Source organism: Alternaria alternata (genome assembly GCF_001642055.1).
Source record: "Alternaria alternata strain SRC1lrK2f unplaced genomic scaffold CC77scaffold_45, whole genome shotgun sequence".
In the NCBI taxonomy this organism is placed as follows: domain Eukaryota; kingdom Fungi; phylum Ascomycota; class Dothideomycetes; order Pleosporales; family Pleosporaceae; genus Alternaria; species Alternaria alternata.
The window spans coordinates 17,498-44,214 of NW_017306234.1; the positions used below are offsets into that span (position 1 = coordinate 17,498).

At 51.4% G+C, this 26,717-nt stretch overlaps 8 protein-coding genes across 8 annotated transcripts; 5 read left to right on the forward strand and 3 right to left on the reverse strand.

Annotated features, from left to right (window-relative positions):
• The first annotated feature begins 14 nt into the window (after positions 1–14).
• On the forward strand, positions 15–5,282 carry CC77DRAFT_977434 (hypothetical protein). The gene is made up of 2 exons (XM_018535967.1): positions 15–562; positions 609–5,282. Exons 1-2 carry the CDS (start codon positions 281–283, stop codon positions 5,091–5,093), a joined length of 4,767 nt encoding a protein of 1,588 aa, XP_018378775.1. The 5' UTR covers positions 15–280; the 3' UTR covers positions 5,094–5,282.
• A 1,239-nt stretch (positions 5,283–6,521) lies between these two features.
• Positions 6,522–6,947, forward strand: CC77DRAFT_920901 (hypothetical protein; the record flags this gene model as incomplete). Its single annotated transcript, XM_018533714.1, has 1 exon — positions 6,522–6,947. A coding segment is annotated over one exon (426 nt), but the record flags the coding sequence as incomplete, so codon positions are not given.
• Positions 6,948–10,672: 3,725 nt separating this feature from the next.
• Positions 10,673–12,200, forward strand: CC77DRAFT_977438 (hypothetical protein). Its single transcript, XM_018535968.1, has one exon. It carries the CDS (start codon positions 11,156–11,158, stop codon positions 12,122–12,124), a length of 969 nt encoding a protein of 322 aa, XP_018378777.1. The 5' UTR covers positions 10,673–11,155; the 3' UTR covers positions 12,125–12,200.
• A 766-nt stretch (positions 12,201–12,966) lies between these two features.
• CC77DRAFT_1055678 (amidase) lies at positions 12,967–15,041 on the reverse strand. Its single transcript, XM_018527839.1, has 4 exons — positions 14,522–15,041; positions 13,616–14,470; positions 13,199–13,565; positions 12,967–13,146 (listed from the first exon to the last, which is right to left on the reverse strand). The coding sequence occupies exons 1-4, from the start codon at positions 14,798–14,800 to the stop codon at positions 13,016–13,018; spliced, it is 1,632 nt and encodes a 543-aa protein (XP_018378778.1). The 5' UTR covers positions 14,801–15,041; the 3' UTR covers positions 12,967–13,015.
• Positions 15,042–15,335: 294 nt separating this feature from the next.
• CC77DRAFT_1045396 (hypothetical protein) lies at positions 15,336–16,751 on the forward strand (the record flags this gene model as incomplete). The annotated part of the gene is made up of 1 exon (XM_018527399.1): positions 15,336–16,751. The coding sequence occupies one exon, from the start codon at positions 15,336–15,338 to the stop codon at positions 16,749–16,751; it is 1,416 nt and encodes a 471-aa protein (XP_018378779.1).
• Positions 16,752–17,364: 613 nt separating this feature from the next.
• Positions 17,365–18,726, reverse strand: CC77DRAFT_897627 (hypothetical protein; the record flags this gene model as incomplete). The annotated part of the gene is made up of 3 exons (XM_018533550.1): positions 17,365–18,328; positions 18,434–18,531; positions 18,586–18,726. Coding segments are annotated over 3 exons (1,203 nt in total), but the record flags the coding sequence as incomplete, so codon positions are not given.
• A 1,155-nt stretch (positions 18,727–19,881) lies between these two features.
• On the reverse strand, positions 19,882–20,697 carry CC77DRAFT_1085465 (hypothetical protein; the record flags this gene model as incomplete). The annotated part of the gene is made up of 1 exon (XM_018529420.1): positions 19,882–20,697. One exon carries the CDS (start codon positions 20,695–20,697, stop codon positions 19,882–19,884), a length of 816 nt encoding a protein of 271 aa, XP_018378781.1.
• A 606-nt stretch (positions 20,698–21,303) lies between these two features.
• Positions 21,304–25,199, forward strand: CC77DRAFT_1036376 (chitinase; the record flags this gene model as incomplete). The annotated part of the gene is made up of 3 exons (XM_018527008.1): positions 21,304–22,399; positions 22,454–25,116; positions 25,179–25,199. 3 exons carry the CDS (start codon positions 21,304–21,306, stop codon positions 25,197–25,199), a joined length of 3,780 nt encoding a protein of 1,259 aa, XP_018378782.1.
• Positions 25,200–26,717: the final 1,518 nt, after the last annotated feature.

Consider the following 26,717-nt stretch of genomic DNA (forward strand, 5'->3'; position numbering starts at 1 on the left):
TGCGCCTCGAGCTCCACCGACGCGCCATCCTTGCCAACCCTCGTGGGCGACATTCACAACCTCGACTGACGTCTGTATCCGTGGCATACACGCTCGGCTGCCGCTCTAGCCGCTAGACTACTTTCTCATCCTCCTTCCCCGTAGGCCACATCACCCCCAGTGCCACGAACCACGACCGAGACCCCCGCGTCGCCCACGGTCAACACCTGCGAATCACGAAGCTATACCGCGGAAAGAGTTGATGTGCGCCTGAAGCAATGCTTTGCGCAGAACGAGGCAGATGAGCTCAGATTCGGGAGAGAGCCACTCCAGCGCTCACAACGACCATGGAGATGAGATAGACATGGGTGAAGGCGCCATGGGCGCTTCTGACATGGAGGACAACGACGACGCTCAGTCGCTAGACAACGGCCCCGAGAGCTTGACCTTTTTCCGGACACGGAGCAGGAATACACACGAAGAGGCGCAAGAGTCGGCTTCGGAGCTGTCTGTACGGCCCAGACTGACAGTCGAGGAAAGCCCTGCGTCGACGGATATACCAGACGATACGCCTTCGGTGCAAGTATGTTGTCTTCTGGAACGACATGGAAGTCCTCTGACCAAGACAGGGTTCCGGCATATCCTCACCAACCAGCAGCGTCCCGGTATCGCATAACTCGCTCCGCGCCCACCGTCCGACTTCATTACAGCCCTTTGAGCGCCGCTTCTCCTCGCGCCTGTCGCCCTCGCCATTGTCGTCCCCGGCCCGTGACCAGTCACCCGCATTCCTTTCGCCGCATTCGCGACAGTCTTCCGTGTCGAGTAATGCCGCCTTCCACCAATTGTCAGATGATGGGTCCGAAACACCTCAGGCGCCATGGGAGGTCGTGCGATGGACCAAGCTGAAGAAGATAACTAGCCAGGTCTTCTCCGAGATCGGCAAGCGCAACTTCGGTCGGCCAACGTGTCTGAATGTCACGGTGTCGCTGGCAATAGGCACGTCGAAAGGTTTCATCCTCATCTTCGACTATCAGCAGGTCCTCAAATCCATCATTGGACCGGGCACCAAGGCCGTGGAATGCGGCTCTATCACATCGCTAGCCATCGCCGCTGATCATTCGACTATCGCTGGAGGGCATGCAACAGGTCACATCTTCACTTGGGAGTTGGCGAAACCAGCCAAGCCATTCCTTCACATTCCGCCCCTCGAAAGGGCCAACCTGGAGGATCACAAGTCGGATGGCCATGTGTCTGGTGTCGCCATCCTTCATTTGGGCTTCCTCGGCACCAGGCATACAGCGCTCGTCTCGGCCGATGATGCAGGCATGGCATTCTCCCATCTTGCAACGCGTGGCCTAGGAGCTATCGCACGCACAGTCAAGACTACGAGGATCCTGGGCAGATACCCAACTTCTGAAAAGTCATTAGAGAAGCCGCGGAAACCCAGTTCTGTGCTGGCTTTCGCTCCGCTCCCACTAGGAAATGTGGAACAACCCACCGATAGTATGGGTTTGACCGCGCTTCTGACGCCCTACTTGCTCGTGATAGTGTCGACTACCCCAGTTGCGCAGACGCAACACAAGGCACCTCGGCCAAAGGACGTGGAAGCACACAGCGCATTGAGTGGATGCCTAGCCTGGTTCCCTGCTGTCAAGCTGAAAACCGCCACCGGTCCTGGGAATGCAGTCTCCAAGACCAAGCTCGTATATTGCTGGTCGAATGTCCTTACCATACTAGAGGTCGATCACATTCTACCACCTCCATCGGAAAGAGAAAAGCCGACAGAGCTCCACTTTCGACCCCGAAGTCGTTGGAAGGCCGAAGAGGCTATTGTTGCAGTTCAGTGGCTTAGCAGATCAGTTCTCAGCGTACTGACCATCAGCCAGCGACTCATGATCTTGGAAGACAATACATTGCGCGTGACAGACTCTTTCGACTTGCTGCAGAAGCACATATACCACTCGGATCTATTTTCGCGACAACTCAAGCCCGCTATTGAACATCTTGACGAAGAAGACCCGTCACTGCATGGAGTCGTATCAGATGCCTTCTACATGAGCTTTCGAGCTTACAAGGGTCGGCTTTTCCTTCTTGGCTTCAACGACTGCTCGATCGGTACGCTTTCGAATTGGGCTGATCGTCTGCTGGCATTGATGGAAGATGGCGACTATATAGCTGCTATTGGCCTCGCGACTTCGTACTACGTTGGCGACGCGGATAAGCTTACAGTTGGGTTGCCTGAAGACGACAAAGCTCGACATGCTCTAGTTCGGCCGAAGCTGCTCGAAATGATAACAGCGTCGCTCAAGTACTCTTTTTCTCGCCAAGATGACGTTGACAGCGATACATATGAGCGACGATCGAAGGAACTTGCCGAAGTGGTCTTCACGGGCCTCATCTGTATGGAGGAGTATGACTTCCTATTTGAAGAAGTCTACGATGCGTATGAAGAAGCGTCAGCCGAGAAGGCCTTCTTCGAGACACTTGAGCCATATATTCAAGATGATGAGATCTCATCAGTACCACCAAACGTCCTGAAAGACCTCATAACCTTTTATGCATCGCACAACCGCTCTACGCAGCTTGAAGAGATGATTTGCCGGCTCGACACAGGTACTATGGATCTGAATCAAGTCACCACACTTTGTCAGCAATACGTGTTGTACGATGCGCTGATTTATGTGTGGACAAGAGCCATTGGAGACTACATTACGCCGCTCACAAACATTCTAGAGCTCATCAAATTGGTGGACTTTGATGTGGATGAGGATGAAAATATTTACCTTACTGCCGCGAAGAAGATCTTCCCATATCTCGCATATACTTTCACGGGTCGTGTGTATCCTGGAGGCACATTCATGGATGACGACCAAGCCTACAGTGCGAAGAAGGACATGTATCGATTCTTGTTCTCTGGCAAGAACCTGCAATGGCCACCAGGCTCGGACGAGATCATCCTCACACGGACCGATGGCAGTGCGGAGCCACCGTTCCCGTATCTGCAGCTCATACTAGACTTTGATGCTTCGAGTTTCATGAGTATGCTGAACGAGGCCTTCGAAGACAGCTTCTTGAATGGCGAACAAGATTCGCCCAACGGAGCCCAGCCAAACGGGACGCGGCGTGGTTCCGCTCTCACGCCAACGCGCCAGTCCATCATCAACTACCTCTTTGGCATCATGAACACGGACAACTTTGACCCGGAAGACATCATCTACTTCTACATGTTCGTCGCGCGAAACCTGCCCAAGTATCCGCAACACATTATGCTTCCAGGAACCTCGCTTCACCAAATCCTTGTCGGCCTCTGCAAATATCCTACTGACACCATCAAAGAGGACTGCCAGCTCTCAGTGGAGTATCTGCTTTCCATCTATCATCCGCCCAACACTCAAAGCCTTGTACCACTGTTTCAGAATGCAGGCTTCCATCGCGTACTGAAATCTGTCTATCGCGGTGCACATCAATACGCTAAACTGCTCGAAACATACCTTGTTGATGACGAGGACGAGGAAGCAGTCTTTGGATGTATCGCTGACATTTTGCGGCCTAGCAAAGGTCTCGTCAAGAAGCAAGTCAACGAGGTAAAGGCAGTCATCGTCGATCGGGCTACCGCTCTAGCCGCCGTGGACGCATCACAAACTGCGACTACACTGAAACAATATGCGCCAGACCTGCTGAAGCCGGTTCTGGACGCCATCGAGGCCGAACCTGATGCCCAATACCGCTATCTCGAGGCTCTGATTGAACCAGGTCAAGACGAGGTAAATACGAAAACCGTTATTGACGACAATCTTCCTTCCGGGTTCATCGAACGCTATGTCCAGCTCATGTGTACCTACAATAGTGCACACGTTGCAGACTTTGTCAGCTCGTTAAAGTCCAGTGATCTTAAATTGGATCCCGTACTACCGGCGCTGGAGAAGAGCGGTGTCGTCGACGGCGCCGTGATACTGATGGCTCGTGACGGCCTCGTCCAAGGTGCCATGGATCGACTGGTGAGGCACCTAGGCACGCTCGAGACTGCATTGACAGGCCTCATCGGCGCCGCAGCAGAAACACCTGATGTTGCCAATACTGAAGAAGCAGTCCACGACCTCCTGGAAGACATCCAGAAGTACATCAAAGTCGGCATTTGGTTATGCCAGGGACAAACGCGGTCAGCTGAGCGGGGGCTGGAGTCAGCCATTGACAGGCGGAAGTCTGCATACGGCGAAGTCCGGGAAGCAGATTTAGCACCAGACGAGCTACTATGGCTCGAGTTGGTCGATACATCCGTACGCCTCATCAGAGATACATCAAGTGCCGTCGCAAGCCACGACGCCTCCATCGCGTCAACGAACATGGATCAAGCCGACACCGTCGACACCGCCCGCATCGTATCATCCCTCCGCTCCACCATCCAACAAACCTTCTCTGCCCTCCTTACATCAACAACCATACCACCCACTCGAACAACCAATCAAGCTCGCACAAGCACCCAGACGCGAGCTACGCGCCCATCTTTTAATCAACCACAATCGAACCCCTCCTTCCTTCGCATCCTCCGCTGTTTCCTAACCCGCGCCTCACGCACCTATTCGCCCTCGCTCTCCGACCTACGTTCCGTCCTATCAGAAATCTTCGCCGCGTACACCTTCGAAGAAACAATCCTAAGCCTCGCAAACAGATTCTTAGACAAGGAGTCTTTTGAACACGTTGCTGAGATAACCGAGCTGAGGAAACGGGGTTGGAGACCCAGAGGACAGGTGTGTGAGGGCTGCAAAAAAAGGTGTTGGGGGCCGGGAGCGGGAGGGAGCGTGTGGGAGGCTTGGGAGAAGCGCGAAGAGACTAGGATGAAGGCAAGGCTGGAAAGTGGCGGTAGTGCTGGGCGCGATGGGGAGGCGAGTGGCAAGGCGAAGGGGAAAAGGCCTAGTCAAGCGGATGTTCTAGAGGAGAATGAGGGAGAGGAGAAGGAAGAGAGCTTGGTCCTCTTTGCTTGCAGGCATTTGTGGCATCGTGGGTGTTTGGAGAGAGAGAGTGGTGCTGTTGGGCAGGAGCAGAATGCGGAGGGGGGTAATGCAGAGGTGGGGAAGATGATGGGGAGGGTAGGCTTGAAGTGTCCGCTTTGTTGACACGATGCTAGAGTAGAACGTAGATGTATTGATGGTAATGCATGTCTCCTTGTATTGCGCCTACCTGGGGCTCCAATAGCGGGCGGTGAGCGAGACGAGCTCCAGCGAAACGAAACCCAGGCTATTTTACAATCCAATTGTTGTTTGAAGCTCACCGTAGTGACCGTTACTATATAAATTAGACTTCCTCTAGATGATTCAAAGACAACCCTAAACCCTTTTGGGCGGCGAATCAGATGTTGGTCACCACGACGTTAGCACTTCAGATATCATGTGACGAGCCTTGGCAGGCTTCTATCCATATGTGTCGTCCTCACCACCATCTCATGTACCCCAGCACAAGCATAGCCTTAGTGCGATACGACACTCAATACCATCGCGATGTGCGTGAGCTTCACTGCGGTGCTTGCCACAAGGCTGCCTACTCGTACGTTGTTGCCGCCGCTGCGCAAGCAGGGGAAGACGCTGTTAGATGTTGCTGTCTTCGTACCTCCGCACCAGCCTCTTGGCGATCATTGACCTGCCTGTGTGCGCTAGGCCAGGTATCCAGGTAGTGCTGACCGCAACATCAACATTTTCCACGACTTTGCTGCGATGGCACTAATTGCATACCTACGTCGACTTTGGCCGTGTGCTCGGGCGACATGAACAGTACGCTTATCTTTCCTTATCGGGACAGCTCTGTTCTAGGTCACAGTCCACAGCTACAGCCTCGCAGAATGAACGGTGAGCAACACACCGACCGACGTAGTGTTGTTGTGCTACACCGTATACCGGCAGCGACGGTAACTCCACACTCTATTTTTACGCGCGAGTGATGCGCATGTTCCGATCCGTGTGTTGCCGATCGCAACCTAATTCCACAAACCACTAATCGTCACCCTGCAAACATTGCCCCCGATGCACGGTTTCCTTTCCTGCAGCTTCCGTGTATACGGGGTTGTGGGTATTTTCTCCGCCGGGTGTGGCGCCGTTGGCCTTTGCTGGGGTGACGAAGCCTCGTGTTCTCGGTCATATGAGCTCACGATGTTGCGGATTACAGTATAGATCGGCGCCGAGAGGGACCACCTTCATGGGTTGATAAGGTTACAATGGATCCGCATACGAGATCAAAAGACGTATAAAGAGTGAGATGCAGTACCTCACAACCTACCAACACAATCTACAACGACATCCAACCTTCACTTTCCAATTCACTCAACAAGCCATCAAACATACCTCAACATGAAGTACGCCACCGCCACCATCGCCGCCGTCACCATGGCTCTCGCATCCGCAAAGGACTGCAACCTGCCCCCCATTTCCGAAGCCGTCGTCCCCGGCGACGTCTTCAAGCTCGTGGCTCTCCCCAAGGTAGCCAACGAGATCGAATGCGAGCCCTTCCAAGCCAAGAACAACAACCTCCTGATCGGCGATGACTTCCAGAGCGCAAACTGCACCACCCGACTCCCCCGCGACCACGCCTCCTTCGTTCTCAACGGCCAGGGTCTCCTCTTCCTCTACACCGGCGACACACCCGACAACTTTGAAGCCCAGCAGATCTTCGTCGACCGCTCCGGCATGGGCCAGGGTAACATCCAATACGGCACCGGTCTCCCTCTACAGATTGGCAAAAACCAGGAGTTGGGTCCTTTCAAGATCACCGAGACGAGCGACTTGGTCTTTGATAACGGCAATGGTGCTGTTACGGCGTTCCAGGCTTGCCCCCCGGCTGACGGGGACAAGTTGACAGGATGGAAGGTCTGGCTCGCGGGCAATGACAAGCCGGCTGGTAGTGAGGGTTGTGTTGGGCTGAATGCTAGGGCTGTCAAGGAGACGAAGCCTGAGGCTTGCGAGTACTCTGTTTACAACGCTTAGAGAAGTGGTTGGTGATGATGAATGTTTATAGATGTAATGATAATGCAACAAGTTCGGATCACTATCGTAATGTCTTATCTTGTTTGTTTCCTCCCATTGCATTTGATGGAGAAAGTTTACAGAGGTGGGTTAGTCGACTTGGTCTATCGGGACCCTTGTTGGTAGATTCTTAACGATGTAGGATCATGTGCAGAATTTTACTAACATAAGGTAACGCCAGCGTAAAAACTTTGGAGAACACTTGCAACAGATATAAGAGAGAACTCCAAGCTTAGCACACTCGAGCGGATCCGCGTTATTAAGCGCAAGGCCCCTTTCAGCATACATGCATCGTTGAGTGTTAGTAGATTTGTTCCCATCGCCAGTTCGTCGCCGCTGCAGCACAGTCGCGCAGTGCGAGCGCACCTCAGATGTTTTAGCACCTTAGCAGATCAGTAACTCTTTAAGTACTGAGATACTTCGAAGGAAGCTTATCGCCTTCTATCTCACATTCGCTGCTGTTCTAGCTGACCTCCTCCTGTATGCCCTCGATGCGACTACGTTAGTAGTGGCGACACTAATGGGCGCCCACCCAGTTGTCTTCTTAAGCCATTGCTGAACATCATAGAGCATTACGTCGGATATAAACGGTGCTCGGCTGGAGTTGTCCCAGGCTCTTATCTCTTATCTCCTCGCCGTCACAGCCACCTCACTAGTTCTGTAGTCTTCGCTCTTGCAAAAAACATTAGGGTTGTTGTTGCAGGTTGTTTTCCACGAGGCCTAGGTGACGGAGGCTCAGACATGCTTAGTTATATCATTTATACTAACATATCGATGCTGTAGAAGTGTCCACTGTAAATTGAACTTTTGGCCATCCCTGATGCGATAGGTAGCGTCTTGGGACCGACTGTCGGCGGTAGGTTTAGTAGTCTCGTTAGCTGGTGCTGGATTAGACAGATTAATATGCCACTTCTTGTAATCTTCTTCTCCTTGATTGTGGTCTTTCTCAGACTACGGTCGCCTCAAAATTCTCCACTTTGCGAGCTGCGGCGCTTTGACAAGATTGACGTTCTTCTATTCGCGGCGGAAATCATCATGCCTGCGTTTCCGTTAATTTAGGCAGGTAATCTTACGCTTCGAAGTCCTTACATACGTTTACCGATTCTGCTCAAAAAGCTATCCTTGTGGCTTATCTTCTGTAAGGGCAGGGTGATCACTCCAGTCATACAGCATCGAATCTTCACGTCAATGACTGCATCCGCCACATCAACGAGTGTGTTCACACATCTGATCTCATTATACTCTACACGCCAATAGCTGTCACATTTGTATCAGGCCGTTACGGCTAAGACAGTGTTATAGTCGGCGGTCTCTGTTCTGCTAACATGTGCACTGAGCGTGGTACCGGGTGTCGTGAAAGCCACTGTGGTTGGCTTGGCCTACACCGGATACTGTTGTAATGTTCGTATCGCCTGGCCTTCCACAGCTACAGGATTTGGTCTACTCATTCTATTGGGTGCTGAATCAACCACCACGATCGCCTATCGTCTACCAATAGCGTAGGGTACCGACATGGATATCTTGCTCTGCTTTCTCTTTCCTTCATCACACGCAGGCGAAGTTCGCATTAATGATACCTGACTAGTCACTGGTATACTCTTGACCTTTCGTCGTCTTGAGGGTCTTGTCGGGTTATCTATACCTATGCTCCACGAAATTCAGCAGCTACCTCTCAAGTTCTCACGACACCATTAGTAGTCTGCTAATATCTTCGGAACAGTTGCGAGACCCTCGAGCTACTGTAGCAATCATACCGCAACCAAGGGCGCTCGACATGCCAGATACAACCTCGAGCTTATTATCCATGCCTATCTGATCTATGATAGAGCGGTTGTGCACACAATGATTGGTTTTGCAAGCTTGGAGTTTTGGTCGTCTCTCTCTATTTGTGAGCTGACCCTAGACAGGACTGAGTTGGGACAGTGGCGATCTGAAGACTGAATAACCATTTCAAAAGTAGAGAGAGATGCCGGTTCCTCGCGAAGTGGTGGAACAGCATTCGCATCAAGCGTTTCGTAGTAGCACACTAGTAGCAAGCTCAATGTTTTGCGATACCACTTTTGATCACGTGTGCGAGATTTCTGTTTGGAACGATGCGTGGCTTCCGAGCCTGTATCGGTAGCCGAAGCTTGAGAAGATCAACTTGTGTCTAGCCCATGATGTATCGCGTCAGCTGATGACCAGACTTCCAAGGTTCCATCATAATTGCATGTGTGGTCAGCCAATTTCACGAAGTGGCAAATCTACAGAGCCGCAGAGTTGTCTCCACCAACTCCTTCATGTGCAGCGCATCACATCTAGTCATGATCCTGGCACAGCGGTCGCCGTTATGTCGCCATGCTCGCCGAGCGGAACCCGTCCAATCCAGGTTCACCAGATCGGCCCGCTGGCACCCAAGCGCCCAGCATTTGGGTAGCATAGATGTGGTTTAGCCCATTGAATTGTGCTATCGGCAATGGCTCTCCGTCAACGTCGGCTATGGCAGCGAAAGCCGGCGGCAAGATCGTGGATGACTGTCCACTGTGGCTGACCGCTGTGGCTGAGGCATCAGCGTCGCGGCATGCTGGAACCATCTGCAATCGAGCGGCGTCGCGCAGCATCGTTATGACCAAGCTCTTACAATCTACACTCAGGCAAACACGAATTCACTCACTTGAACTCAGCTGTGATCTCTTTTCGTATGCTCTCGATGCAACAATATCATCTCTTGTGACCAACTGTGACTACATGGTCGAGCGCATAGACCTTCATCAAGACTTCAGTCAACAGTAATTTCATCTCGTTCCAGAGTCAATTACAGTCGTTATCGTGGGCAGTCGCGTGTGAATCGCGGCCAGCGAGCCGGCGCTGCAGTGTTGACTGCAGTACACCATATGCTGGACCGGCTTGTCGCTGATTCATGAAAATACTGGGATCGAGATCATACAATGGGTTCCGTGAAGCGGCCTCACAATTATCTATCGATAACGTTGTGACTAGGTTGGGCAGCTTCAAAAGTGGGCGGCAGTTGTGACGGAGGCGGCAGAGAAGTTGCGGACACTGATGGGGCTTACGCTAGACTGGGTTGAGCGATAGATCTTGCTAGCACTAGCGCAGGGGAATATCAACGCCAGTTATTCGCTCCTTGCCGCCAATGCTCTGGGGCGCGGTACCCCAGAAAACCTTGTCGATACGCGTGGGCCCTATGCACTTGCTTTTTCGTTCGCTCCAAGGCAGGCAGGCAGGGCATCTGATTCAGCTGCTGCTTCGATGGCTCGAAACCACGTTTCTATGCAGGAACAACTCGGCATTTGTATCCGAATCATATCGACTGGAGCGCTAGGGACTTGATCGTGCGCTAGAAAGTGAGGAAATAAGCAAATGTCATTTCCGATCTCTCGGTGACATAGGGCCGGAAGGCTTGATCTGGCGTAAAACCCGCCCGTCTACACCCATGAATCCGGATAACGACCCATGCGGCTGAAGCCGAGTAAGTGTCAATCGATTGATCACACTGATTGCGCGTCAGCCCATCACTAGTCGAACTTTATTCACAAAGTCGTGCCTCTTGATCGGTGAACAATGTCAGCTAACAGTGTGATAACGTTACCAAAATGCAGTCTGCTATGAAGAGGAGCGGTTCATGCGAGTCATCCTGTGTACTAGTAGTCTTGGACAGATAAATGAACCTTGGAAGCCTCTCGCGAAGACATGCAGCTATGGCGCCACCAATCCTGGCATTCAGGCGTGACATCTGCACAGGGCCAACAAAAGCGCGCTTGCACCTGGACACAATTGCCAGGCCAATCAGCGCTCGAACCTAAGCCGGGGAATTCATTCCGTCCCCCTATGGTGAACAAGATCATCGCTATGGGCGACACCTCCAGAATGCGCCACAAATCCTAGAAGCCCATCTAAAGCTCATCAAGTGCCGTGAGCGAAGACGTCTAAAAGATCCCATGGAAGATGTAGTCGGTCCTGGAATGCGAACTTCGCCTTCATCCTCTTCCTCTGATCGCCTTCAGCAGCAGATATTAGTCTGCCAAACGCGACATTCCTCAATCACTTAGTTCTCAGTGCGGATTCTTTCTCTACCTTCCGCTGATGGGGCATACCTAGCCGCCGATCCCCTCGACGTTGTTCTAACAAGCACATGCGCGAACACAACGCGGTCTTCGCGTTCAGCCATGGCAAAAGAGGAGGACGTGGGCGTGGTCGGAGGGGTAAATGCATCGTTCCCAATCCTCATGACGATGGTCGCATTCTTATCCATCGCGCTGTACAACGTCATCGAACTTACCTTTCTCGTCTTCGCCATCTTCAAAAAGCGTAGCGGGCTATACTTCTGGAGTTTTGTCGTGGCCACTTGGGGTATCGCACCTCATGCTGTTGGATTCATCCTGAAGTTCTTCCAGGTCACCACACTAGACCTGCTATCGAGCGCGATAGTGGGCATAGGCTGGGGATGTATGGTGATAGGGCAATCTGTCGTTCTCTATTCGCGTCTGCATCTCGTTATCCGAGATCGGTCTCAGACACGTTGGGTAAAATATATGATCATCTTCAACGCTATCGTCCTCGGGATTCCGCTTCTGGTTCTAGCGATGGGTACAAACTCTCAGCAATCGGCTCGTTTCCTGCCAGGGTTTTTAGTATACGACAAGGTCCAGATCGTGGTGATCTGCGTCCAAGAGTTGATAATATCCATCATCTACATCTACGAAACGGTACGTTTGCTGGGGCACGACACTGATAGCAACGGCCGCGGACCTCTACAAAAGCTACTCAGACACCTCATCTTCGTCAACATTGTAGTCCTGATCCTCGACATCACCCTCCTTGCTGTCCAGTTCTCCGGTCACTACGAGATTCAAACAACGTACAAGACGGCTGTATACAGCGTCAAGCTCAAGATTGAATTCTCTGTCCTTAATCGGCTTGTCAGCATAGTGGAGCACAAACACAATGGTGGAAATCCCGGTATCAAAACCCTCTCTTTGGGTCCATGGACTCAGAGCAGGAAGACGCGCTTGAGCACCAAATTTGATGGCCCTGGCGCCTTTTCCAAGATCGAAGAGACTAGCTCGTCAGATAACAGGGGGAAGGACTCATTCGTGGGACATCTAGAATACATCTCCGCCAGGGAGGGGCGTTGAAGGCGAGTGTACCGGACAAACAAATGTTTAGGAAAGAACTTGCTATCCTCTTCGTAGCTAATACATTCATTCCACGATCTTACCAGTCGCTGCACGAAATTTGTAGGAACGGTTGTCGAGTTACGCTTTACTAATCGAGTGCTTGACATTCTGTGAAACGCAACTAGCGCCTTCAGACCGAGACTTTACAGCCTGGACCTTCCAAGAGTCTTCTAGTGACAGACAATCGCTAACCACTCTAACCATCTCTAGCTATCCTTGACTATGCGGCGCGTCGTCGCACTGCGTACGATACTGGCAGAGCCTTCGCAATGCTGGACTTCTGAACCCTCGGACTGACTGCCAGCGTATTTGCTAACACGCTCGCTATAGCGGTGAAGACGCGCTGGAAGCCGTCCACGAAGCTATGAACAGTGGCAGCCTTACTCGGGTGAGCCTATGCTATTGCCTGAACGATGAGGACATAGCCCTCTGCGCCTCGGACGAGAGCTGCGTCTAGTCCTGATGCGGCTAGTTGATGGATTACGGCGGTTTAGAAAAGGTTCCCTGACAGCTCGGAGGCTAGTAAGTGCGCTACAACAAGATGCAGACTGGAGACAAGAGAGAACGTCCCGCGGCCCTGAGAGTCATTTTCACGCTGCGCGTAGGTCTGTACTGGCTGCCAGTCATTGCGCAGTTTTGCGGCTTACACACCGCCTGGATGCTAATGCTGACGTTTGTCAAGACCATGTCACTGCCCATACAGAACACGACTAGTGCGCTGACCAAAGAGAAACAACAGCATACACTCGACGGTGCCCAGGTGATAATAGAGAGATGTAATCAATAGAGAAAAGAATTATAGGCTACTTGGATCCGAAAATTCGTTTGGAGAGTCCCTGAACCTTTCTATCACTTACCAGTCGATGTATTGATAATAGAGTCGATAAGGACAGCTGCATTCGAGAGCGCCTCATCTGCATGCCTGTATCCGACTAGCTGGATAGACACTGGCGTATCTTTAAAGAACTCTGGTCCTGTGTCTGGATCGAGCGATGGTCAGCAGGTGGGATATATGACGAAAACTGTACGTACATAGACTGTAGACCTTCGCATCTTCAGGCCCATACTTCGCGGTGATTGTTTTGTCTAACGCATCTGACGCTGCTACATCATCGACAGGAATAACCACAGCCGGAAAGTCGAGATAATTCCAGAGACCGGTGTAGGAAGCGGTTGTCCAATGGTCAAGAGGAACGGCTGTATGTGGTGCAGGAGGCATGAGAATTGCATCTATTCCGTAATCAAGAAACAAGCGCTGATATTGCTTCGCAGCCGCTGCTCGGTGCACGTTCAGATTGCAGAGGCCTTCCAATGACGTTCCCTCGAAGTTCAAAAGCTGAATCGCTTTCAGTGAGGGTACCTCTGGCTCTCCAGTCCTGGCGAGCTGTTCGCGATAGTGCTGGAAGCAAATCAGTCAGCAACCAAGATCGTGGGGTATTGGCAACATACATCACTTCCTGGATACGAAAAGTACCGGAGTAGAGCATTGTAGTGTTCCTTGGTGTTTGGCAAAGTGATAGGAACAAGCTCAATTTCACTGTTGTTACGAAGAAGGTCAGCAGCCTTCTTGAGGCCACGTCGAACAGGTGGTGACGGCGTATAGATGCCATCGTCCTCAACCAGGCCAATGCAGAGCTTCTTTTTGACTGGTAGATTCCGCCATGGCAGCGAGATGATTGTGCTGTCGTATTTCCATGTCTCTGACTCCATGACAGTTCTCATAAATAGGGAGCAATCCCGGATTGAGGTTGCCATAGGCCCTACGGAAGAGCGTACTCCGTCAGCACCTGGTACTGTAAGGTTGCGAACTCCATCGTGAGGTATCAGTCCAACACTTGTTCTGAAGCCGTAGATACCGTTGCAAAGTGCTGGAACACGTATGCTCCCACCAATGTCAGTACCGACGCCGAGTATACTCCCGCGTAGGGCAATGAGGGCGCCTTCGCCGCCGGTGCTGCCACCAGCAGTCAAGGTAGGGTTGCGAGGGTTTAGTGTCCTGCCAAAGACGTTGTTGTCGCTGTCGGCAGGTATGGTCAATTGCGAAACGTTTGTCTTGCAGTAAAAAACAGCGCCTAGGTCGAGTAGCATGGCAGCAAGAGAGCTGTTCTCTTCTGCAGGCTGTCCAACGTAGCAGGCCAATCCAGTCGAAGAGTCATGGCCAAGGATGTCGAAGCTATCTTTGAGCGAGATGGGTAAGCCCCAAAAGGGTGGAAGGACGTCACTGGGATTCTCTTTGCGTTCCTTGTCGAGGAGTCTGGCGCGTTCGATCGCCTCGCCGAAGAATATTTCTGTGAGACAATTGACCTACGCCAGAAGGTTAGTAACCATCTCAGGAAGCCCAGCCAGGTGACTGACTAGCTGTTGAGCAATAGCAGCCCTCTTGCAAAAGGCCGTAGTGACTTGCTCAGCAGACCAGGTTCCCTCCTTGAGCTTCTTGAGAAGCGTCGTGGCATCGAACTTTGAGGTGATGTCGCACTCGACATCACTCAGAACGCCGCAGGTGATGGGAATATGTAGAACGCTCGTGGCATTGCGTAGCGCTGAGTCGATCAGCCACTGTGGAGGAATCTTGTTGTTTCTTTCGGTTTGCTTTCGAGCAGCAATAACACGATAGTCTCGCATTCTTAGAGACATAGCAGATGGAAGTTGAGATGAGAATGTGGGAGTAGGTGCCTGCTTTACGTCTATCTTTCTTCATCATTGTACTTATACCTTCCCAGGGTGCCTAGGTAGAGTCGAGCTACTTAGCGACATCATGGGCGGACCAGCTTGTTTCGGCTTCCAAATATGTATTGAAAACCTCCGGTTCCGGTCGCTATGCCGCTATGCGAACAAGAATAGATGATTTTGATGATAGCTTGAGCGTGATAGAAGGCACCATGTAGGAGATGAAAGACCAACGGGTTCAGGTTACGCTACCATACTGATCTGTAAGCGCTAGCATGAGTCATTTCACGCTAGGAAATCTCAACCCTCCAGTCAAACCTCCGGCCAAACCTCCGGTCAAGCGTACCGTTTGGTTCTTCAGGCTTCACTCATTCTCTCACTTGGTCCCTTGCGTATCGATCGCGGCAGACTTTCTTAAATCTGGAGTCTTCCCATGCAGTGAGCCTTCGCACATCTTAATTTATCGACTCGGCAAATCCTTCGGGGTTGGACGCGAGCCTGAATGGCGAAGGACACAGCGAATACACGGAGGCTCCGCATCGCATGCGACCGATGTTATGATCTCAAGGAGCGATGTGTTCGCGAGTGCGTTACAGCGACTTGCGTCAGATGCGAGCGGTTGCGCTTGCACTGCTCAACTGACAGGCCAGTGCGCCCATCTGGCCGTCGACCGCAACACGGTAAGCGGACGGTTTCGCAGAGGAGCTCGACGTTACTCAACAAATCGGAACCAGCGTCAATTGATGTGAGCACCAAGTTGCAATATGTTCCCGACTATGATATTTGCGCGGAGGAGAAAGAGCTGTTAATGTTCTTGCTGGGTCAGCCTGAGAGAGTTCAGTCGCTAGTCGTGCTCCGCAGTTTTGCAATCATCGAACAACAGGCACTAGCAGCTTTGCTACCTTTTGCACTGCCAATACTCAAGCATGCTTACCTTGCATGCGCTGTCTGGCTCAAATCGCTCCAGTATGGCACTGGCGAAGAAGTCGCTAGAAACGCGGGAGTCCTTTTCTCATCCCCCGCCATGAGCACATTGCGTACACTCTCTGTCACGACCGAGCAGGACGCCACTCTGTGCCTTGCTCTCGGGAACACATTGGCATTCTTCGTCTATTCGAGCATTGGCTACGGCGTCGCAGATATCTGCCACTACTGCATTAGTGCAGTGAGCCCAATCATAACTTCTACGCCACCAAGTTTGCCTCTGGAGTCATGGAAAAGCTTCCTTGAACTTCTCGAGGTGATGGAATGTTTGACACATCGCCGGTCGCCAACACCAAGAGCACTGCAGCAGCTACAAGAGCGCGTGGATAGAAAGCTTGGCCTCTGCCTGCCTTTACTGCCACATTTTCAGGATCTCTGCATCATCAGCCATTCCTTGTCAAACGAGACCGATGCAAGTTGCATAGCCCGCATTCATGCTCAGCTGGACAAAATCTATACCGCCGTGGATGAATGGATCCCGTCGCACGCACGTCAGATACTTGACCACTTCGACTCCACTGAGCTCGTCCATCTTCTTGCGCAAGCTAAGGTTTACCGACTAGCTGCACTATTGGTGGCTCATAGGTTAAGACACGACTTTGGGAGCGAAGATGACAAGGCTGATGTCTGGTCAAATGAAGTAATGAGGGAGCTTGAGCTTACGAAGCATATGACGAAGCAACCGCTACGATTCGTCACGCTACCGTTCATAGTAGCAGCCATTGAAGTCAGAGGTACGGAAGCGCGCGTTAGCACACTGCAGGCGGTCAAAGATTACGTCGATGGTTTTGCACCAGTCATCCAGCGAGCGACGACAACTTTTCTCTCGCGGATCTGGCATGAACGAGATATCACGACGACAGCTCGTTGGTTCGATTCAATTTCTAAGCCATGCGTTGTTTTGCATTCAATAGACACTGCTCTCTGTTCCTGAGAGTTGCGCGCTAAGGCTAAGCATTTGCGTACTACCTCCTACACTACGAGGGGTACAATAATGACAGTAGAGCCTGGAACGAGAAGGCAGAAGGCAGGAAAGAATCTGATCCCCGCGCACACAGGACGATAGCCTCGAACAGCCATGAGGCAGAGCGGTAGATAGTAGAGTACAGCAAGGAGCTGAACCAGTCTACGTATCCTTATCTCTGTTTGAGCGCAAGACTAGACAGCGTGTCGAGCTAGACATAAAAGCACTCTGCGGCTAGGCTAAGCGCGCGAAAGAGGAAATAGATGTACAAGTACTATCGAACTAACAGTCAAGCTACGTGACTCTGGGCACGACAATGAAGAAAGAACAAGTTGACTCCTCAAAGAAGACGTCCTAAGGCTGAGAGCATAAAACACAGAGCGTCGCGGCAGATCCGCAATGTAACACATTCCTAAGGAGGAGCAGGGGTAATTACGTGAAATTTCTACGAAATGAGACAACGTGCAAACTACTGCGGAACTGTTAAGAATCGGAGAACTCTGAAGTACATGATCAAACCTCTATGCTCACGAAGCAGAAGGTTTTATGATCTGGCTGACTTCCCTCACGACTATGGTCCGCGGACACAAGCATAGGTATCTTTCCACAAGCCACTGCAGTCTGCCTTTACAGCCGGATTCCACTTGTAGAACTGCGCCAACGTGATCTTCTGGTAGCTCAGCACCTGCTGACATGTCGTAGAACCGCCAATAAAGTGCCACAAGGTGCAGCCTTTGGTCATCCCGGATTGGATGGGTGAAGGTGTTGCGGGTCCGCTGGACGTCTGCGTTGGGGATGGTGTAGTTGTGGTCGGGGACTGGCCGATGACACCGATGCATGCATATGTGCTGCCCCAGATGTTTGTGCATCCGCTGTTCAATCCATTCCACGATATGATGTCTGCTACTCGGGCACCAGTCTTCTGGTTGATGACATCGCACGTATATCCTCCTTCAACAAAGAAGAACTTATTACAGTTCTTCACTATTCCTGGCTGAACTGGTGTTGGCGTCGATACGCCATTGCCGGACTGGGTAGGACTTGGAGAAGATGAGAAAGTGGACGAAGTCGAGCCACCAATCACGCCGATGCAAGCATACGTGTCGCCCCAGATGTTGGTGCATCCGCTGTTCAATCCATTCCATGCAACGATATCGGCTACTCGCGCACCGGTCTTCTGGTTGATAACGTCGCATGTATCTCCTGATTCAACGAAGAAAAATTTGTTGCAGTTCTTCACGATCCGTGGCTGCACAGGCGTCGGAGTCGAAACACCATTGCCAGACGGAACTGAAGTTGTAGGAGAAGGGCTGGGTGAGCCACCAATTATGCCCACGCAGGCATATGTGTCCTGCCATAAATTGGTGCATGCATTGTTGAGTCCATTCCACGAAATAACGTCGGCAGTGCCTATGCCATACTTTTCAGCCATTGTGCCGCAGTTGTCTCCCGATTCGACGAAGTGGAAGGTTTTGCAGTTGCTCACCATCCCGGGGCGAACGGGCGATGGTGTAGCCACGCCGTTACTGGAAGTCGGAGTGGCACTGCTAGTAATGACACTGGAAGAGGTTGGTTGGGCGGGAGAAGGGGACGACGTGGGCTTGGAAGTGGGCGTGTTGGCTTTGGAACGCGATGAGCTAGGTGTGCCGGACGTTTTCTGGGTAGTTGTTGGTGCGGGCTCCTTGACAGCCTCGACGCAAAAGCTATTGCCGGACACAAGTCCAGTGCAGTCAGCGCCGATAGAAGGGTTCTTAAGCAGCAGTCAGTTCATGCAGATCGAGGGTGGTGTTTTGTCTGTACATACCCAGCGGCGAAAAGCATCTAGCTCAATCCAATTGTCGTCGAGGACTTCCTGACAGGTCATGGAACCATCGTAGTCGATCCACCAAGAGCAGTAGGACGTGGTTGCTGGATCGGAAGCCAGGCTCGGTGTTTTCCCGCTGCGTGACTGGATACGTGAGGTCGCCGCTAGCCCTCCTGTACAGAGGCCAAGCACAGAGAGGGTGGTCACGGTACCGCCGAGCGTGAAGGCGAACATGACTGACTAGTAGTAGAGAGGACAGAGTAGAGGACTGAGTTGATGGACTTGACTGGTCCCCGTATTTTATGTGTAGATTCTGTATTGCCCCTGATGTGCTTGTGGGCATTTGCAGTGGTAGAAGTGTTGGCCCCCAGCATCCTAGCAGCGCTAGCCTTAGCAGCACGAGGCTTCATCTTCTGGTGTCCGTACGGAAGGATGAATGTAACCATCCGGTATAGGAGAGTCGCGTAGGTTCTGCCTCGGTCATTCTCGTTGATTGCGGCCTACCATTCTAGGAATTACTGCCCAGACCGATTGTGACCTTGATCTCAAGATCCTGGGAGCCAAGGCCGCATTGTAGTAGTCACTCTACGATGACTGACGGCCTAATGCTCGACTTTGGCCACCAACACGAAGCACACTTTGAAGAATCCTACGATCTTGTAAGGCGTTCCGTAACTCACTCTAATAGGCGAGCAGTGCAATCAATGCCCTCCTCAACGTCTGTTCTACTTGGGTAACATCCACCTCGCTTCCGAGGCCAAGCATGGGAGACTCGCCTCGACACTTCATATTTATTGCGTAAGCTGACAGCTTGTTTGCCAGTAGCTAGTCTGTTACGCCCTGCATGATGGACCAGGTGTTCGTCTTACACTGTCGCGCTCGCCGAGGCACGGGAAATGGATGCACACTTCTGTGGTTGGATAGACAGGGCTCTGCATGAACCCAATATGGAGCCGCTTAATTTATCTTGAGAACACCTGGGTAGAGTTCGGGTACCTTACATATGGAATTGCTGCAGGGGTCCACATCAGCACGGGCCGTCTAGCTCCCGAAGTCTAGACAGCTTGGGCATACATCGATTTAGCCGTTATTGCATCACTACTTCCATTCGTGTGCATCGCATTCTTCGATTATTGAATTACGGTACCAAAATATCTCGCTAGATGGCTCGACATGCCTCTCGCCAGGCTGCTTATGCCATGGTTGGCACCCACTTCCCCTGCATAATCCGCAGCGACCGCGGCTTGTGAAGCATGTGTTGTAGACAATCTCAGAAGGTCCTCAGAGCGACCTTCTTCAGCATTTCTTGCGCGCTGGCATACTCAACGAATCGATGCCTCGTTGCAGCGCCATGATAGCCAGTCCTTCGCCAAATTCGCGCTTCTGGATGCTACGGCCGCTTCCCATCCCGATATCTCTCTTGAGGCTGCTTTCGAGATCGTTGTTGTTGATGGACTTGGCAATGGCAACAATCTCCGCGCGCATGACCCCTCGCTTTGTGGATTGTACTCCTTCAATAGTGGCTATGGCGTCGAATTCATCGAAGTCTCCGCCTTGCCAGGAGATGGACTGCGTTTTCGCAGAACCCACGCGGGCTTTGCTAAGTCGGCCATTTATGTAGTCGAGCATGGCTTTGGCCTGCAGGCTGCGTCTGCTGAGTTGCGCAGCTTGCATTCCAGTGACAATCCTGCTGAGGCGTTCAGAATCTCCACTTGAGCGAAGGCTCGACATGTAGTCAACAAGCCGCTCAATTACGATAGCATGACCAGGGCGAGATTTCGTGTCCTCGTCGCGCCATAGTCCACCAAGGAGCTTTTTTGCATCGTAGACAAGATCATCTCTTTGCTCCCAACCCTCTACGTCGTCAAGGCTGGGGTTCATAAGGTCTCCGAAACGACCATCGAGATTTGAAGCCATCCTAAGGCGGTCGATATGGATAACGAAGTCCTCAAAATTGCAATCTTTGCATCCTTTAGCAACCTTGAAGTTGCTGTTATCTTTTTCGTAATCGACACGATACATGTCGAAGAACATGAGTATTTCGTATGCGTTGAGCTCGGCAAGAACAAAGATGGGGCCAAAGGCCAACACAAGAAGGTACAAAAGCTTCATGTTGATGGATGAGGTCTGCGGTTTCTTGTCAAGAATGACCAGATAGTCAGAAGCAACCGAAGGAATTACTTGCAAACCACGTTGGGCGGTCCGAAATAAGAAGGAGAGATGTAATGACTCCGCTCTTCACTCCCATTTCCGAGCTTGTCATCTTTTAATTACGATCCTAGTCAACAGTCTCGTGCCAACATCTTGGCAATGTTACCCTACACCCAGACCAATACATTGTTCATCCGTGCTAGCTCCGCACGACCCTGCAAGAATATTACCACAATCCTTCATCCCTCGTAAAATCTGACTGACAATAGATTACTCCCACTAGAAGTGCATGATACGTGTGGCGAATTCCCGAGGCGCACTTCAAAGGGGCACATCTTGAGCATAATCGCTCAATTCCCTGATGCAGGTCTTGTCAGACGGGTTACTTATATTGATCACTGAGTAGACTTTGGTCTGCACAGAAGGTCATCTTCTTCATTCTCAACATCATTCATTCCTGTTGCTGCAAAGCCAGTTCGTGATTACGGACCTCGTCTATCGTCTCTTCTTTTTCAATCCTATACACTCATGATATTTTTGTCATTCTTTTCGGCACGTCCTTGCACCATGTACTCGTCCGCTCTCTTCATTGTCTTCTTCACACTCATTTTTGGTGTTCAAACGCATGCTGAGAGCGACGCTGCGAGTCCTATAAATCCATGTCCTGTTCGATGTAGCAAGTCTGGATTGGATGCTCTGAAGTGGACGTATCTTCATGGTGTCGTCGCACTCAATCGATGCAAAAAGCCCCTGCTTTTCAGCACTATGCTGGACATCCCCGTCAACTCTCCCGACAAGCACATTACTATTCGTGCCTGTACGGATTCCGAGGATGACACAAAACAGGCACCCGACTATGATCCTGTGCCGTTCACCTTTGGTACACCAAAGAAGCGATCCGAAAGGTTGCAGTCTCCAGGCTGTCCGTCAAACATGGCTCCAAAGTCTAACCAGACTTCGGTTTACTACCATGAATGGCACACGAACCCGGCCGAAATGGACAGCACGGCCAGTGATGAAGATGCCGCTGCGGCTCTTCGAACGCTGAAAAGCTACATCACCAAGACCGGTGACTGTAGACACATTACGATGTTCGCTAAGGTCGGATCGGCTACTGTGGGAGCTTTTGTTGGTCACGCGGTCGATCGAGAGGCCTTCAGCCCCGTAGTTGAGCGCCTCATTTCAGCAATACAGTCCAGTGGAAGTGGCGAAACCAATCGCTTCACCGTACAAAACTACAAGGAAACACATTCATCTTCCTTGGGTTTTGGCATCGTTGCGGACCTTCAAAACAATATCACCGCAGCCCAGGAAGCGGTTTCTAGCTGGAGTCAGGGTAGAAGCCCCTCAGGCGCTGATACAACTTCTGGGTGGTCAGACTTCGACATCAAATACTGGCTTGTCAAAAGTATGAACAGCTCCTCAAATGCGACGGCGAATAACTCCACGAATCATTCTTCTAATGCTACCTCGTCTCTCAACTTGCATCGAAGGGCTACTTGTAGCTATCAAGAGGTATTCAGCGGTGACGATTGCTATGGGTTAGCAGAACGATGTGGTATCAGCTTGACGAAGTTCTACAAGTTCAACCCTGGAGAAGACTTCTGCAACAAGCTCAAACCTAAACAGTTTGTCTGCTGTTCGGCTGGCGACCTCCCTGACTGTAGGTGAAATCGCTGTCCTGGCTTTTGACTTGAGGACTAACATTCATCCGTAGTCCGCCCAAAGAAAAATGCTGATGGCTCGTGTTTTTCGTACGACATCAAGGATGGTGACGGTTGCTGGGCCCTTGCCGATGCGAATTATCTCACCACGAAGGGCATAGAAGATCTCAACAAGAACACGTGGGGCTTTGCTGGCTGCGACAACCTTCAACCTGGCCAGAAGATATGCCTTTCCGATGGCGAACCTCCAATGCCAAATCCTATCGAAAATGCCGTCTGCGGGCCGCAGAAGCCAAATGGAGAGGTTCGGGGTAACAAAAAGCTTGCCGATATGAACCCATGCCCCCTGAATGTCTGTTGTAACGTCTGGGGCCAGTGTGGAATGGACAAGGACTTCTGCATCGAGAATCCAGCTGATACAGGCGCTCCTGGTACATCGAAGCCGGGCATGAACGGATGCATATCTAATTGTGGGATGAATATCACCAACAATGCCAAAGGGCCAGCGAGCTTCGCCCACGTCGCCTACTTCGAGGCTTGGAATCAGGATCGCCCATGTTTGCATATGGACGTCACAGATATCGACACAAAGAAGTATACCCATATCCACTTTGCGTTTCCAAATGTTACTGCTGGAGATTTCAAAATCGACGTCGGTACGCTAAAGGACCAGTTCGAAAAGCTGAAGAAGATGACTGGCATCAAAAGGATAGTGTCACTTGGCGGTTGGGCCTTCTCAGCTGATGCACCAACCTACACCATCTTTCGTCAGGCTGTCAGTCAAGCCAACCGTGCTACATTTGCAGACAATGTGGTTGCTTTCGTAAACGAGCATGGCCTTGACGGTATCGACTTTGATTGGGAGTACCCTGGTGCCCAGGATATCACGCCCGTTCCCGGCGCCGCCGACGAAGGCACCAACTATCTTGAGTTTCTGAAATTGGTCAAACGTCGTATGGGAAGCAAATCAGTCTCGATCGCGGCTCCTGCCTCGTATTGGTATTTGAAGGCGTTTCCAATCAAAGAGATGTCTAGTGTCATTGACTACATTATCTACATGACCTACGACCTGCACGGACAATGGGACTATGGTAACAAATGGTCAAGTCCTGGCTGCCCTGAAGGCGACTGCCTACGTTCGCATGTCAATATGACCGAGACAACTACTGCACTAGCTATGATTACAAAGGCTGGCGTTCCCTCATACAAGGTTGTGGTTGGTATAGCTAGCTATGGTCGCAGCTTCAAAATGGCCGAAGAGGGTTGCACGAGCGAGATGTGCAGATACACAGGCAGTAGGACTGTGTCAGATGCGATGCCGGGACCTTGCACTGGAACGGGCGGCTACATATCTTCTGCAGAAATTCGAGAGATTTTGTGGAACAAAGAGCTTCTTGGAGTCAAGGAATGGAGCGATGACACCGATACCGACTATCTTGTGTACCAAGACACAGAGTGGGTAGCATGGATGACCGACGAGACCAAGCAAAACCGCATCAACAAGTACACAAAACTCAATTTCGGGGGAGTGTCGGACTGGGCTGTCGACCTCGACAAGGACTATGGCGATAGCGGCATTGGTAACAACGGCGAAGACGACGACAACCAAATGGGTGGTAAGAACTGCCCCCTCACCAAGGAATACGCAGATCTCGAAGCTCTGGCGAACGATGGTGATGTATCGGACGACTGCAAGCCCGTTCTCGCTGTCAGCATTCTTGAGAAGATGCTGGATGGTTCTATCACCAAATACAACGACGCAGACAATGGCTACGACAAGAACTTCGAGGCTTATGAACGAGTCATCAAGAAGAGTGCCGAGGCGGCTTTTAAAAAGTTCGCGGACTGGGAGTTCGGCAACATCCGAAAGTACACTGATTGTGACTTTCAACGATCCGGCGGGAAAGACAAGTACAACGGTCCCTGCGAGGACTTGATGAAAGATGATCCTTTGATCTTCCAGGGTAAAATGACTATGAAGATGACGATCAGAGATAGCGATGGCTTCTATGATACCCTCGAAGCAGAAGCGGGCATCATCTCTGATTGGATCGAACTCGGTGAATTCCACGAGGAGGTGAACGACTGCTCGAGTTGCCAAGGGCAACCCGCTTGCCTGTGCATCTACAGAGACGTCACTGTCACTGGTATACCTGTTCTCAAGAAGGATTTTGGCATTCCTGATCCCAAGGAGATTATCAAGAGCATCGATCTTGAAGCCACCAGAAATGCCATGTCCGCTCGCTTCTTCGATATCGTGGCAGGTATATGGGATGGCTCCAACGGCGATGTGGTTCAAGTCCTCTCAGTGCCAGTCTTTCTCTTCGCGCAAGCTGTGGACTCGATGGAGGAAGCGAAAGAGAAAGGCGGAGAGATCAGAGAAGAGGAGAAGAAGAATCTCATCATTACAATTATCTCGGCCCTTCTTTTCTTGATTCCTTTTGTTGGCGAATTCGCAGCGATGGCGGCGGGCGCAGCCACCGTTGCTCGCATGATTGCTATGGCCGGAATGATTGGGAATGCCGCTTTCACTATCGCAGACGTAGTTGCCAATCCGGAAAACGCGGCCATGGCTATTATGGGGCTGCTAAGTGCTGGACGCGTCCGTAAACCTCGAGACTTCGCAGAACTGGGCGCCGCTCGGCGAGCGCAGACCAAGTTCGACGTCAGCAAGATGGGTGCAACATTCAAGAAGCACGATGACTCTTTGCAAAAAGTACTCGGCAATTGTCGCAAGGACGGTTCAAAAGATGACGACAACAACAACAACACATGCAGACCAAAGAGAAGCTTGCTTGAGCTCAGTTTTGACACAAGCAATGGTCGCTTTGATTCACGACTTTCCCCGATGAATATCATTCATGAAGTTCATTACACGGAAGTTACTGCCCGGTTGCAACAAAGAGCTACCTCCTGCAACAACGGACCCATCACAAGGACAGACTCAACCACAACGACAAGCATCTCTACGTTCATGACGACGCCTCCAATGACCTGCTCAGAGAAGTGGTCACAGGCATGCTATCACTATAGTTCGGTGATGAGCGTTCATACAAACACGCCTGATATGGTTCGATTCACGTGTTGGGCGACGTCAAGTACTAGTAAACACGGCAAGGCAACAGATGACTGGGGTCTCTGGGGTAGTCGCCCAAGCGTGCCCAGGACAGCTCAGCATCACTGGGAATGGTCAAAAGAATGGACCGAGTTCGGCGATTGCGAACGAGATGAATGGCCGCCGCGCTACTTCTGGGGACAGAATTCACAGAGTCCCAGGAAGAAGGCCGGGCAATTCATCCGCTTGATACCTCAACCTGACAACGGCGGAGCGGGTGGGATCTGGAGTGCGTTCTGTCCCAGCCACGATGCGTGGAAAGACGCGGCCAAAAGGACAATGAGAAATGGCGCAGCCACAACAACAAGTTCGACAGTCTCACAAAGGGTCGGAGGGGGTACAACAAGTAAGTAACGACATCCGTCTATGATGGTCGCCATGCTAAGATACCATGAAGCATACATTACAAGCGTTGGTGTCGAAGTGCCGAACGCTGTTTTCGAAATCAGACACTGGGAACACACAAGATTGACCTCTCATGCTGACGATGGATTGAGTGTTAATCGATGCTGGCCGAGCACTCTGGTACCTAACGATCCTGGCTTCGCACTGCTCACCGACGATCCATGGTACCAAAATCACGCAGCAGCCGCTATCAGCACATATTTGTACAGTGCAGCACCTCCTAACGCCGTGACAAGCGGCAAGTCAAAGTATCGCACGCTGCCTAACCGACCTTGGATTGCAGCCCGCTCAATGAATTTGCTCGATGTCATGCTGGGCAATGTTACCTCCCTAGCGCTGGGCTCACTTCCATCTACTACGGGACCAGACAGGTCTGACCAGGTAGTGCGTGCGCTCGACGTTGATGAAGCCTCATTTCCAGGAGCCTCGGGTAATGCTTCTATTGTGACGCGCTCACCATCCGCCACGCCTCGCGAGGTAATGGCTCAGCCCTCTCTCGTAGGCGCCGTGGAATACATACAGCCCGCGACCCCAGGATCCCCAATTTCTCTAGGAATACAACCAACAGATGTATAAAGATCACGGCCAGACCCTCGTTACAGTACAAGTTCTTGAGAAGAATCCCATCTCTCGACTTCTAGGCCGTATGCAAATTGGAATAGACCCACTGCTGCAATGCACTATCAACGGGTGTTTCTCAGATCGGTTCCAGGCAGTGACGAGAGTTGTACTCAAGGAAGAGTTCTCCCCAGTATCATATATAGATAGACAACATGCCCAAGAAGTTACTTAGTCGT

Excerpts from the sequence above, each read along its gene's own strand:
- CC77DRAFT_977434 (XM_018535967.1), top strand. The coding sequence starts at position 281 with ATGAGCTCAGATTCGGGAGAGAGCCACTCCAGCGCTCACAACGACCAT. Across the intron at positions 563-608 it reads ACGATACGCCTTCGGTGCAA|GGTTCCGGCATATCCTCACC; the intron begins GTATGTTGTCTT and ends TGACCAAGACAG.
- CC77DRAFT_977438 (XM_018535968.1), top strand. The coding sequence starts at position 11,156 with ATGGCAAAAGAGGAGGACGTGGGCGTGGTCGGAGGGGTAAATGCATCG.
- CC77DRAFT_1055678 (XM_018527839.1), bottom strand. The coding sequence starts at position 14,800 with ATGTCTCTAAGAATGCGAGACTATCGTGTTATTGCTGCTCGAAAGCAA. Across the intron at positions 14,471-14,521 it reads CTGCTATTGCTCAACAGCTA|GTCAATTGTCTCACAGAAAT; the intron begins GTCAGTCACCTG and ends CTTCTGGCGTAG. Across the intron at positions 13,147-13,198 it reads TGCGAAGGTCTACAGTCTAT|ACACAGGACCAGAGTTCTTT; the intron begins GTACGTACAGTT and ends CGCTCGATCCAG.